Raw genomic sequence first — 13728 nt, 5'->3', positions numbered from 1 at the left:
CAAATGAGTAGCCAACATCTAAGTAAATGGTGACAAGCTGGAAGCAATTCCACTAAAATCAGGGGTTAGACAAGGCTGCCCACTTTCTTCCTACCTATTCAACATTGTACTTGAAGTCCTAGGCAGAGCAATTTGACAACAAAAGGAGATCAAGGGGATTAAAATTGGAAAGGAAGAAGTCAAAATATCACTTTTTGCAGATGATATGATAGTATATATAAGTGACCCTAAAAATTCCACCAGAGAACTCCTAAGCCTGATAAACAGCTTCAATGAAGTAGCTGGATATAAAATTAACTCAAACAAGTCAATGGCCTTTCTCTACACAAAGAATAAACAGGCTGAGAAAGAAATTAGGAAAACAACACCCTTCACAATAGTCACAAATAATATAAAATACCTTGGTGTGACTCTAACTAAGGAAGTGAAAGATCTGTATGATAAGAACTTCAAGTCTCTGAGGAAAGAAATTAAAGAGGATGTCAGAAGATTGAAAAATCTCCCATGCTCATGGATTGGCAGGATCGATATAGTAAAAATGGCTATCTTGCCAAAAGCAATCTATAGATTCAATGCAATCCCATCAAAATTCCAACTCAATTCTTCAACGAATTAGAAAGGGCAATCTGCAAATTCATCTGGAATAACAAAAAACCTAGGATAGCAAAAACTCTTCTCAAGGATAAAAGAAACTCTGGTGGAATCACCATGCCTGACCTAAAGCTGTACTACAGAGCAATTGTGATAAAAACAAAAAAAACAAACAAAAAAAACAAAAACAAAAACAAAACAAAAAAAAACCCTGCATGGTACTGGTATAGCGACAGACAAGTAGAGCAATGGAATAGAATTGAAGACCCAGAAATGAACCCACACACCTATGGTCTCTTGATCTTTGACAAGGGAGCTAAAACCATCCAGTGGAAGACAGCATTTTCAACAAATGGTGCTGGCACAACTGGTGGTTATCATGTAGAAGAATTCGAATTGATCCATTCCTATCTCCTTCTACTAAGGTCAAATCTAAGTGGATCAAGGAACTCCACATACAACCAGTGATACTGAAACTTATAGAGGAGAATGTGGGGAAAAGTCTCGAAGATATGGGCACAGGGGGAAAATTCCTGAATAGAACAGCAATGGCTTGTGTGGTAAGATCGAGAATTAACAAATGGGACCTCATAAAACTGCAAAGCTTTTGTAAGGCAAAAGACACTGTCAGTAAGACAAAAAGGCCACCAACAGATTGGTCAAGGATCTTTACCTATCCTAAATCAGATAGAGGACTAATATCCAATATATATAAAGAACTCAAGAAGGTGGACTCCAGAAAATCAAATAACCCCATTAAAAAATGGGCTCAGAGCTAAACAAAGAATTCTCACCTGAGGAATACTGAATGGCTGAGAAGCACCTGAAAAAATGTTCAGCATCCTTAATTTTCAGGGAAATGCAAATCAAAACAACCCTGAGATTCCATCTCACACCAGTCAGAATGGGTAAGATAAAAAATTCAGGTGACTGCAGATGCTGGCGAGGATATGGAGAAAGAGGAACACTCCTTCATTGTTGGTGGGATTACAAGCTTGTACAATCACTCTGGAAATCAGTCTGGTGGTTCTTCAGAAAATTGGACATAGTACTACCGGAGGATCCCACAATACCTCTCCTAGGCATATATCCAGAAGATGTTCTAACTGGTAAGAAAGACACATGCTCCACTATGTTCATAGCAGCCTTATTTATAATAGCCAGAAGCTGGAAAGGACCCAGATGCCCCACAACAGAGGAATGGATACAGAATGGAGTTTTACTCAACTATTAAAAAGAAGGAATTTATGAAATTCCTAGGCAAATGGATGGACCTGGAGGGCATCATCCTGAGTGAGGTAACCCAATCACAAAGGAACTCACATGATTTGTACTCACTGATAAGTGGATATTTGCCCAGAAACTTAGAATACCCAAGATACAATTCGCTAAACACATGAATCTCAAGAAGAATGAAGACCAAAGTGTGGACACTTTGCCCCTTCTTAGAATTGGGAACAAAACACCCATGGAAGGAGTTACAGAGACAAAGTTTGGAGCTGAGACAAAAGGATCGACCATCTAGAGACTGCCATATCCAGGGATCCATCCCATAATCAGCCTCCAAACGCTGGCACCATTGCATACACTAGCAAGATTTTGCTGAAAGGACCCTGATATAGTTGTCTCTTGTGAGACTATGCTGGGGCCTAGCAAACACATAAGTGGATGCTCACAGTCAGTTATTGGATGGATCACAGGGCCCCCAGTGGAGGAGCTAGAGAAAGTACCCAGGGAGCTAAAGGGGTCTGCAACCCCATTGGTGGAACAACTATATGAACTAACCAGTACCCCCGGATCTCGTGTCTCCAGCTGCATATATATCCAAAGATGGCCTAGTCAGCCATCAGTGGAAAGAGAGGCCCATTGGTTGTGCAAACTTTCAATGACTCAGTACAGGGGAAAGCCAGGGCGAAGAAGTTGGAGTGGGTGGGTAGGGGAGTCGGGGGAGTGTATGGGGGACTTTTGGGATAGCATTGGAAATGTAAACGAGGAAAATACCTAATAAAAAAAATAAAAAAAAAGAAAGTGTGTATACCAGGAGACACATATTTACGTGTGAATAAACCTAAGAGCGTAAAAAAAAAAAAAAAAAAAAAAAAAAGACTGGAGGGATTGCTAACTGGTTAAGAGCATTGCTGCTCTTAGGACTTAGGTTGATCGATACCAGCATCCACATTTGGTTAACAATTGTCTGTAACTCCAGGTCCAAGATATACTCATCTGAGCTTCTCAAGTACTAGGGGTACATGCAATGCATATTCATATATGCCGGCAAATATCCAGGCACATAAAATAAAAATAAAAACTTAAAAAATCAGAAAATGGTTAAATTTAAATGTGCAGTATAGTCTGCATATCTCTGCTTAAAAGACACATTGAAAGTTTTTTTAATTTAATTTGTTCTTGGTAGATTAATACACATGCAATGGCTGAGATTCTTAAATTATTGCTTGAAAAGGAAAGCAAATTTTATGATTTCTTTTAAAAATGTCTGGTATAAAATATAAAAAAGAAAATTAATTCCATTTTACAAATATCTTCAGGTACTTAGTGTTTTACATTTGCTGTGATTTATATCTTATTGCTGTGTATTGCATATGATTATAGGGGTATAGTGTGCATATGTGTATTACATACAGAGACCAGAGATTGAAGTCGTGTTTCTTTTATTGCTCTCCTTTATTTTTTTTTTTTAATTTATTAAAGACAAATTCTCTCATAGAACCTGGAGCTTAATAGTTTGGTTAGACTGTCTGTCCAGGAAGCACTTAGGGTCTTCTTGTCTGTCTCCTAGCACTGACTGATATACAGCCATACACTACCATGCCCAGGCTTCATATGGGCCTGGAACTCAGGTTTTCATCCTTCTGTGGAAAGCATTTTACCCACCAAGCCATCTCTCAGCTCCTCTATCCTCTCCCTTGACAGCCATTTCCTTGTTGATTATTTGAAGATGGAAATTATTATTTTCAAGAGAGAATATAGTTACTGTGTTTGTATGGAATCCAGTAAATTTGCTATGAAATAGTAGAAGAAATAACTCTTATCTTTGAATTTGTACCTTCTTTATTAATAGTGTCAGTCTCAGGCTAATGATATAGCTTACATGGTGTAGGTACTTGCTGCCTGGAAAGACATAAGGAAAGCTAACCACACTGTCAAAGAAGAAACTAAATCCTAACCCAGCTTCCTGGTGAAATATACCTTGTTATAATTATTTGAAAATATGTTCAGTTTGTTTCACAGTGTGCATCACTGTTTCAATGACATAGGTTTCTAAAGCAGTAGTTTTTCTCTTACCTTGAAGAATGTGCTTACAGAGTCAGCCTTCTTACTCCATTCCCCCTAATAAAAATTAGAGAAAAACATTTAGAAATTTTCTTCTCAAGTCAACATTAGGGGTAGAGGGTTTTTTTTGTTGTTGTTGTTTTGTTTTGTTTTTTGTTTTTTTGTTTTCATTTTAGAAACCTTTCCATTTAATTCACCTGAGGAAGAACATAGAATTTATGACATTAGTTTTATTTTATACGTATACATGTTTTGCCTTCACATATATATGGGCATTACATGTTCTGGAGGTACTCTTTAAGTTACACTCACAAATTAGATAGTCACAGGCTTAGATTTGCATATGAGGGAGAACAGTTTGTGTCTTTTTGGTTCTGGGTAACCTCACTTGGTACAATTTTTTTCCAGTTTCATCTATTTGCTTTTAAATTTCATTATTCTTTATAGATGAATACAATAATATGCTTATCCTAGGAATAATGGGCCATTGAGCAAATCCCCAGTGCCAGGTCTGAGGTACCAGGCCTTTGTTATCTATTTATTTTCTTACCAGAACCAGTTGATAAGACCTTAATGCTGAAGATATCACCTTCAAGATGCAAGATTTAGAGAAATTAAGCTGGAACTTGTCTGGAAGTTTCCTGCTGCCTAGTTCTCATAGTACTGGGAGGGGGCACGCAGGCTGCTGGATAAGCAAGGCATCAATGGGCTTATCTACCTGTGAACTCAGTGAACTGTGTACCAATTTGCCAGGCAAGTGGTGCCATTAGTGTAATAATGGCACAACTGTTTGGGGGGGTAACCAACCTCTCCAAGATTGGATTTGAGGCCGGTTCTACAAGAAACAATCCATGCATAGTTATACAAACCCAGTAAAAAACTTACTACTATTTCTTAGCTAAACTGAAAACATCAAAGTACCTTCTAAATATATTCACAGACAAAGGGTACTCTTGGCCTTAGACAAGCGTCTCTTAGCAGTAATAAAGGCAAATGCAAAGAAGATGGCTGTTCTCATGTTTGATGCCTTTTGTGACAGAAGAAACAGTCAAGCTGCCTTGCACTGCTTCTACAAAGATAATAACAGAAGATGCTTCTTAACTGCTGGAAGGCCCAGCTTGTTGATGCTAGTGCCCTAGGCCTCTCCAGCGATCTAAGAACTTGAAGGACATCAGCATTCAGATGTTAGCAATAACTATGCATGTGGAAGCTTGTTTTCTGTAAAATTCTCAAATTACAGAGCACATTGAATAAACCTGATTTTCAGGGTTCTTTTCTAAATATCTTCTCCTATTTTCATACTTAAGTGAATGGATTTACTCTCTCTAAAACTAACCATCCTGGTTTTTTGGTTTTTTTGTTTGTAGATTTTCTGTGAAGACCCTGATTGATCGGTCTTGCTTTGAAACAATTGATGATTCATCTCCTGAATTTAATAACTTTGCAGCTGTTCTGGAACAAATTCTAAGTCACCGGCTAAAAGGTAATAACTCTGATGTACTATTTATTTTTCCTAACAAATTCCTTGTAAGAAGATAGACTTTGCCAATTTGTATCCCCTTAATCTACTTTTGTTGTCTAATTGCTCTAACTAGAACTTAAAGTACTATATTGAAACCTTGTCTTGTCTCTGATTTTAGTGAGATTGCTTCAACTATCTCTCCATCTAGTTTGATATTAGCTGTTGGTTTTCACTAAATTGCTTTTGTTATGTTTAGGTATGGGCCTTGAATTCCTGGTCTTTTTAATACTTTTAACATGAAGGAGTGTTGTATTTTGTCAAGCTTTTTCACCATCTAATGAGATGATCATGCGTTTTTTTTTTTTTTCCCTTTGAGTTTGTTTTTATAATGGATTACTTTAATGGATTTTTGTATGTTGAACTAACCTTGCATCCCTGGGTTGAAGCCTACTTGATCATGGTGAATGATTGTTCTGATATGTTCTTGGATTAAGTTTACTAGAATTTTATTGAGTATTTTTGCATTGATATTCATAAGCAAATTTGGTCTGAAATTTCTTTCTTTGTTGGGTCTTTGTGTGGTTTAGGTATCAGTAATTGTGGCTTTGTGAATAAATTAGGTAGTGTTCTTTCTGTTCCTATTTTATGAAATACTTTGAGGAGTATTGGTATTAGCTCTTCTTTGAAGTTCTGGTAGAATTCTGCACTAAAACCATCTGGCCCTGGGCTTTTTTTTGGTTGGGAGTTTTTTAATGACTTCTTCTATTTCCTTAGGGATTATGAGGCTGTTTAGATAGGTTGCTCTTGGTTTAACTTTAGTACATGGTATCTGTTTTGAAAATCATCCCTTTCATCTAGATTTTTCCGTTTTATTGAGTATAGGCTTTTGTAGTAGGATCTAATGATTTTTTGATTTTCCTCAGTTTCTGTTTTTCTGTTGTTATATATGCCTTTTCATTTCTGATTTTGTTAATTTGGATACTGCCTCTTGGCCCTTTAGTTAGTTGGGCTAGGGGTTTATGTATCTTGTTAATTACTCAGCTACCAACCAGGCAGCATACACGAGCCGGTCTGATGCCCATGACACATACACAGCAGAGGACGGCCTGGTCTGACCTCAGTGGAAGAAGACATGCCTAACACTAGAGAGGCTTGAGGCCCCAGGAAGTAGGGAGGCCTGGCAGGGTGGGGGCGGGGGGGGGGGGGACGACGACATTCTTTTGGAGATGTGTGGGAGGAGGAATGGGATGAACTGTGGGAGGGTGGACCTGAGGGGGGGGAGGGGCACAACAACCAGATTGTAAAAAAATAAAAGTAATTTTTAAAAAAATCACACACACACCCAAAAGAATCAGTACAGAGTGAAACCTTTTCATGGAGGAAAATGAAAAATATATATTTTTTCACTCAGTGCATTGTTTGAGGGAAGTTTTTCCTATGACAAACAAGCATAGTTAATAGTAGTAATTAATGCATAATCATTTGGGAATCTGAATTTTGCAATTCATTTAATTATACATTTTAAGTATCACAAACATTTCTAAGTTCACAAGACAATGGTTGGGAAATATTTAATATTATATTCAGTGTTCAGTTTTTTTTAAATTTCCTTTATTTTACATCTGACAGCAGTTTCCCCTCCCTCCTCTTCTCCCCGTACCTCCGCCTCCCCCTCCATCCACTCCTCCTCCATTTCTCTTCAGCAAAGGACCAGCCTCTCCACCCCACCCCTACCCTCCAAAATAAACTTTTTGAAAACTTATGTCTGGAGTGGTTTAGATAGCAATCATGTTACACATTTAAAATAAAAAAACATAAATCTGACTTCATAATGTGTGATCTTTTGTTCTATGTCATTCAGAATGAATCTGTAATCTCATATTTACACTTATTTCTAGGATACATTTAAGTACCTCAAAATAATGATTTTTACTTTTTCTTATATCAGCAAGCATATTTACATCATATATGAATCTTTTAAAATTTGAAAGTCAGTGAAGTAGTTGCTGGTAACGGTCCTTGCTCAAGTAAATAATGTCCACCCATCCATATTCAAGCAGCTCTAGTTAAATGCAGTGGTTCACACACAAAACAAAGCAAAACCCGAGAACATAAAAGTAGGAGAAAGACTTAGGAAGAAGAAAGGATTCAGTGGGAAAGGGATAAATGAAGGTGGAATATGGTCAAAATATATGTGTGTGGAACTGTAAAGTATAAGTCATTTTACTTTAAAGGGTTTATGGAAAACATTGTCTCTGAACTCACATTTTGTTAATATCAAAAGTTAAATTTTAAGCCAGGTGTGGTGATGCATGCTTTTAATTCTAGTATTTGCAAGGCAGAGGCAGGTGGATCTCTATGAGTTTGAGGCCAACCTGATCTATATAGTAAAGTCCAGGCCTATCTTGGGCTTCATAGTGAGACCCTGTCTCAAAAATAGATATTATCTATAATTAATAAAAATCAAGAATTATATAAGTCTTAATAGCAACAATTAACAACATTGTTACATCAATTCCATTATCTACTCTTCAAAATAAAACTTGGTAACTAGAGAGCTTTGCTTTAGCTTTTACTTTTTAAAAACAGTCTTAATAGTATAGTTTGCAAAAGTAATTTGCTTTGACAGAATACAAGAACTTTCAAGTGTAGTCAGAAAGTTGATTCCATTTTATACTTTTTAATGCTGATAGCATGCAAGTTATGCTAAGCTTCAAATCATTTGAAGAAATAATTGAATTAACATGGGAGAAAAAATTCTGAACTTGTTTATAATTCTGCAATTAAGATGGAGCCCATAAAACCATCAATGTCTTTTCTGTTAAACTCTGTTGTTTCACATGTAAAAAGGGTTAGTGCTTTTCATTTTTGCATTTCTGTATTTCCTCAGTTCTCTGTCAAGAAAATACTTTAATACATCATGATCTAGGGAGATGGCTCAGTGGTTAAGAGCGCTGATTGCCTATCCTAAATCAGATAGGGGACTAATATCCAATATATATAAAGAACTGGAGAAGGTGGACTCCAGAAAATCAAATAACCCCATTAAAAAAATGGGGCTCAGAGCTGAACAAAGAATTCTCACCTGAGGAATACCGAATGGCTGAGAAGCACCTGAAAAAATGTTCAACATCCTTAATTATCAGGGAAATGCAAATCAAAACAACCCTGAGATCCCACCTCAAACCAGTCAGAATGGCTAAGATCAAAAATTCAGGTGACAGCAGATGCTGGCGAGGATGTGGAGAAAGAGGAACACTCCTCCATTGTTGGTGGGATTGCAAGCTTGTACAACCACTCTGGAAATCAGTCTGGCGGTTCCTCAGAAAATTGGACATAGTGCTACCTGTAGATCCAGCAATACCTCTCCTGGGCATATATCCAGAAGATGTTCCAACCAGTAAGAAGGACACATGCTCCATTATGTTCATAGCAGCCTTCTTTATAATAGCCAGAAGCTGGAAAGAACCCAGATGCCCCCCAACAGAGGAATGGATACAGAAAATGTGGTACATTTACACAATGGAGTACTACTCAGCTATTAAAAAGAATGAATTTATGAAATTCCTAGCCAAATGGATGGACCTGGAGGGCATCATCCTGAGTGAGGTAACACATTCACAAAGAAACTCACACAATATGTACTCACTGATAAGTGGATATTAGCCCAGAAACTTAGGATACCCAAGATATAAGATACAATTTGCAAAACACATGAAACTCAAGAAGAACGAAGACCAAAGTGTGGACACTTTGCCCCTTCTTAGAATTAGGAACAAAACACCCATGGAAGGAGTTACAGAGACAAAGTTTGGAGCTGAGACAAAAGGATGGACCATCTAGAGACTGCCATATCCAGGGATCCATCCCATAATCAGCTTCCAAACGCTGACACTATTGCATACACTAGCAAGATTTTGCTGAAAGGACCTAGATATAGCTGTCTCTTGTGAGACTATGCTGGGGCCTAGCAAACATATAAGTGGATGCTCACAGTCAGCTATTGGATGGATCACAGGGCCCCCAATGGAGGAGCCAGAGAAAGTACCCAAGGAGCTAAAGGGATCTGCAACCCTATAGGTGGAACAATATTATGAACTAACCAGTACCCCGGAGCTCTTGACTCTAGCTGCATATGTATCAAAAGATGGCCTAGTCGGCCATCACTGGAAAGAGAGGCCCATTGGACACGCAAACTTTATATGCCCCAGTACAGGGGAACGCCAGGGCCAAAAAGGGGGAGTGGGTGGGTAGGGGAGTGGGGGTGGGTGGGTATGGGGGACTTTTGCTATAGCATTGGAAATGTAAATGAGCTAAATACCTAATAAAAAATGGAAAAAAAAAAGATGGCCTAGTCAGCCATCAATGGAAAGAGAGGCCCATTGGACTTGCAAACTTTATATGCCTCAGTACAGGGGAACGCCAGGGCCAAACAGTGGGAGTAGGTGGGTAGGGGAGTGGAGGGAGGGTATGGGGGACTTTTGGGATAGCATTGGAAATGTAAATGAGGAAAATACCTAATAAAAAATATTTAAAAAAAAAGAATTTACAAGTCATTAAGATAAAGATAACGAAGCAATGTCTTATCAAGTACCTTCTTGGTAGGTGGCTTTCTTATTACCTTCTGCTACCAGAAGTTTTTAACTGTAGGTCTTCTTATGAAAGATATTGAGCTTGGAGAGATGGTTCAACTGTACTTAGTGTTTTCCCCAAGATCCCAGCCCAAATTCCAGTTCAAATGGAAGAGCAGCAAGTGAAATATGACACCGTGTTCTGGCCTCCATGAAGTCATACATACATGTGACATTCACTTACACACACACACAGACACATAAAAATTAAATGTAAAACATTGTTACCACATTCATATTTATCCTTAGCATTCCCTTATTTTTTGAACATTTTTAAGTTCTTGACTAACACATTGGCTTATACAAACTACCTGAACATCTCAAAGATTCTCATTGGTGAAGAATTCCATATACACTGGACACACCTGCCACAGTTCATCCTGGATACCATGAACAGAGCTGGATCCAGCAGCCAAGGCCTGAGTAGAACAGGACTTTAGCTGTCATTCAAACAAATTCAGAAGGTAGGAAGAAAAGGAGGAAGGAAGGAAGGAAGGAAGGAAGGAAGGAAGGAAGGAAGGAAGGAAGGAAGGAAGGAAGGAAGGGAGAGGAAGGAAGGGAGGGAGGGAGGGAGGGAGGGAGGGAGGGAGGGAGGGAGGGAGGGTAGAAAGGAAAACAAGCCAAAGAGACCTACATGTCTGGAATGAAAGCATCATCTAAGTAGGAAGCCAAATCCTAGTCCTATCACAGTCTGTGTAATCAAGAGAACTACGGTGGCAGCATCTTCCTGCTAAATACAGGGTCTGGTTCTAGTTACAACAGCTGGACCAAAGCCCTCTTTCGCCTAATATTTTAGGATGCAAATATAATTGTGGCACATGACATTTAGACAGTACCTCAAAGATCGTCAGCTCTTCAGATATGACAGTGATAACGCCAGAGGTCAGAGATGTGGGATGTGATTCTACAGAGGGACAAGAGGTCATCAGGGTTGAAACCACAGGAAGCCATCACATCCAGGATGCCTTCAGGCCCAGAAGGATGGGTACAGCTATGAAAAAAGACTAGACTGTAACCATGGAGATAGGACAGGTGCCTCCTAGAGTAAGTAATCAGACAAAATTGTGACTACCTAATGAGAGAAACAGACAAGAGTAAGGACACCCCAGAATTAAAGACTGGAGTTTCATCCCATAACCCAGAAAGTAAACAGAAAACCAAGATAAGGAGTCAGTGCCAGAAAAGAACAGGAGAGAGGCAGAGGGAGGATCTGGAGATCCAGACAGACAAAAAACAAAAAAACAAAGCAAAACAAAAAACCACGTGTCCTGTGCATCCTCTCAAATCCAGAATCTAGAGTCAACGTTGTGTGGTGTGTGTGTACGTGTGTGTATGTGTGTGTGCATGTTGTGTCCACAGTGTACACTTCAATGTGTATATATGTGTATGCATGTGAGTGTGCATGCGTGTGTGTGCACATATATTTAGAATATGAAAGTAAGAGAGTATGAAGAGGAAAAGGGAATTAGAGAGTGTAATACCTGTGACATGAGAGCAGAAAGGGCACCGCTTGGAGGGAGGAAAGTGACCAGTAAGGGGATGGGGATTGGGGCGGGCAGTGGAGGAGAGAGAGAGAAGCAAAGTATACTAAGTATTTAAGAGCTCATACTGCTCTTGCAGAGGACCCGAGTTCCCAGCACCCACATCAGGTGGCTCACAATGCTCTAATCCCGGCTCCAAGCATATACACCACTGTGCACACACAAACATGCACACACACACACACACACACACACACACATGCACTCACACACACACACACACACACACACACACACAAAGAAAAACCTTGACTCTAGATTCTGACACCCTCTTCTGGCTTCTGTGGGCACTACACACACTGGGTGACACACACTCATGCACATACACAAAATCTTTAAAGTCATCCTCTTACTCCCCTCGACCATCAGTGCATTTTAAGTGTTTCCTGGACAAATCCACATTTTTGATAGCAAACATACTACTTGCTAAATAGTCAAAGCACGTATCTACTACATAAAGACTTTGGTTTTTGTTGACTTGGGTTATTCTGTGTCCTCCAGGGACTAGAAAGAAAAACATGTGGCAAGCTCAAATGAATCTGTCTTCTGACTGGCAATTTTAAATCTAAAAATAAAGGATTGTTACTTGATCACATCAAAAAAAAAAAAAAAAAAAAAAAAAAGAATTCTCACCTGAGGAATACCGAATGGCTGAGAAGCACCTGAAAAAATGTTCAACATCCTTAATCATCAGGGAAATGCAAATCAAAACAACCCTGAGATTCCACCTCACACCAGTCAGAATGGCTAAGATCAAAAATTCAGGTGACAGCAGATGCTGGCAAGGATGTGGAAAAAGAGGAACACTCCTCCATTGTTGGTGGGATTGCAAGCTTGTACAACCACTCTGGAAATCAGTCTGGCGGTTCCTCAGAAAATTGGACATAGTACTACCTGTAGATCCAGCAATACCTCTCCTGGGCATATATCCAGAAGATGTTCCAACCAGTAAGAAGGACACATGCTCCACTATGTTCATAGCAGCCTTCTTTATAATAGCCAGAAGCTGGAAAGAACCCAGATGCCCCCCAACAGAGGAATGGATACAGAAAATGTGGTACATTTACACAATGGAGTACTACTCAGCTATTAAAAAGAATGAATTTATGAAATTCCTAGGCAAATGGATGGAACTGGAGGGCATCATCCTGAGTGAGGTAACCCAATCACAAAAGAACTCACACAATATGTACTCACTGATAAGTGGATATTAGCCCAGAAACTTAGAATACCCAAGATATAACATACAATTTGCTAAACACATGAAACTCAGGAAGAACGAAGACCAAAGTGTGGACACTTTGCCCCTTCTTAGAATTGGGAACAAAACACCCATGGAAGGAGGTACAGAGACTGTAACTCCTCGGTTTGGAGCTGACACGAAAGGATGGACCATCTAGAGACTGCCATATCCAGGGATCCATCCCATAATCAGCTTCCAAAGCTGGCACCATTGCATACACTAGCAAGATTTTTCTGAAAGGACCCAGATATAGCTGTCTCTTGTGAGACTATGCCAGGGCCTAGCAAACACAGAAGTGGATGCTCACAGTCAGCTAATGGATGGATCACAGGGCCCCCAGTGGAGGAGCTAGAGAAAGTACCCAAGGAGCTAAAGGTATCTGCAACCCTATAGGTGGAACAACAATATGAACTAACCAGTACCCCCCAGAGCTCGTGTCTCTAGCTGCATATGTATCAGAAGATGGCCTAGCCGGCCATCAGAGGAAAGAGAGGCCCCTTGGTCTTGCAAACTTTATCTGCCTCAGTACAGGGGAACGCCAGGGCCAAGAAGTGGGAGTGGGTGGGTGGGGAGGTGGGTGGGGGACCAAGAGGGGGACTTGTGGGATAGCATTGGAAATTTAAATTTAATAAATACTTAATAAAAAAAAAAAGAGCGCTGATTGTTCTTCCAGAGTTCCTGAGTTCAATTTCCAGCAGCCACATGGTGACTCACAATCACCTGCAATAAGGTCTGATGCCCTCTTCTGGTGTGTCTGAAGAGAGCAATGGTGAATATATTAAAAATAAATTTAATATAAAGTATGTTTTTATGAAAGCAAAGAATATGAATGTATTTTCAAATATTTTTAGAATTGTTATTTTTGTGGTAATTATATTTTATTACCAAGATTTATGATCAAACAGCACATTAAATAAAATATGCCATAATGTATCTTAGTATTCACAACTACTTTATCTTATGAAATTT

General features: G+C 39.2%; 2 protein-coding genes across 5 annotated transcripts in view; one reads left to right on the top strand and one right to left on the bottom strand.

Annotated features, from left to right (window-relative positions):
- Positions 1 to 13728, top strand: part of Rundc3b (RUN domain containing 3B) — a 132749-nt gene that overhangs the window by 13850 nt on the left and 105171 nt on the right. For all 4 annotated transcript variants that reach the window (XM_006503578.3, NM_001359961.1, NM_198620.1 and 1 more), the window contains exon 2: positions 5250 to 5365. In XM_006503578.3, coding sequence (XP_006503641.1) covers positions 5250 to 5365 — 116 coding nt within the window. The remainder of the gene's footprint in view (positions 1 to 5249; positions 5366 to 13728) is intronic.
- Positions 1 to 13728, bottom strand: part of Abcb1a (ATP-binding cassette, sub-family B (MDR/TAP), member 1A) — a 181485-nt gene that overhangs the window by 139341 nt on the left and 28416 nt on the right. Inside the window, exon 2 of the mRNA NM_011076.3 lies at positions 3895 to 3939. The gene's annotated coding sequence lies outside the window, so the exon portion shown is untranslated. The remainder of the gene's footprint in view (positions 1 to 3894; positions 3940 to 13728) is intronic.

This window comes from Mus musculus, chromosome 5, assembly GCF_000001635.26.
Source record: "Mus musculus strain C57BL/6J chromosome 5, GRCm38.p6 C57BL/6J".
Taxonomy (NCBI): domain Eukaryota; kingdom Metazoa; phylum Chordata; class Mammalia; order Rodentia; family Muridae; genus Mus; species Mus musculus.
The sequence above is the reverse complement of the archived record's forward strand: the minus strand, read 5'-3'. Positions and strand labels throughout refer to the sequence as shown.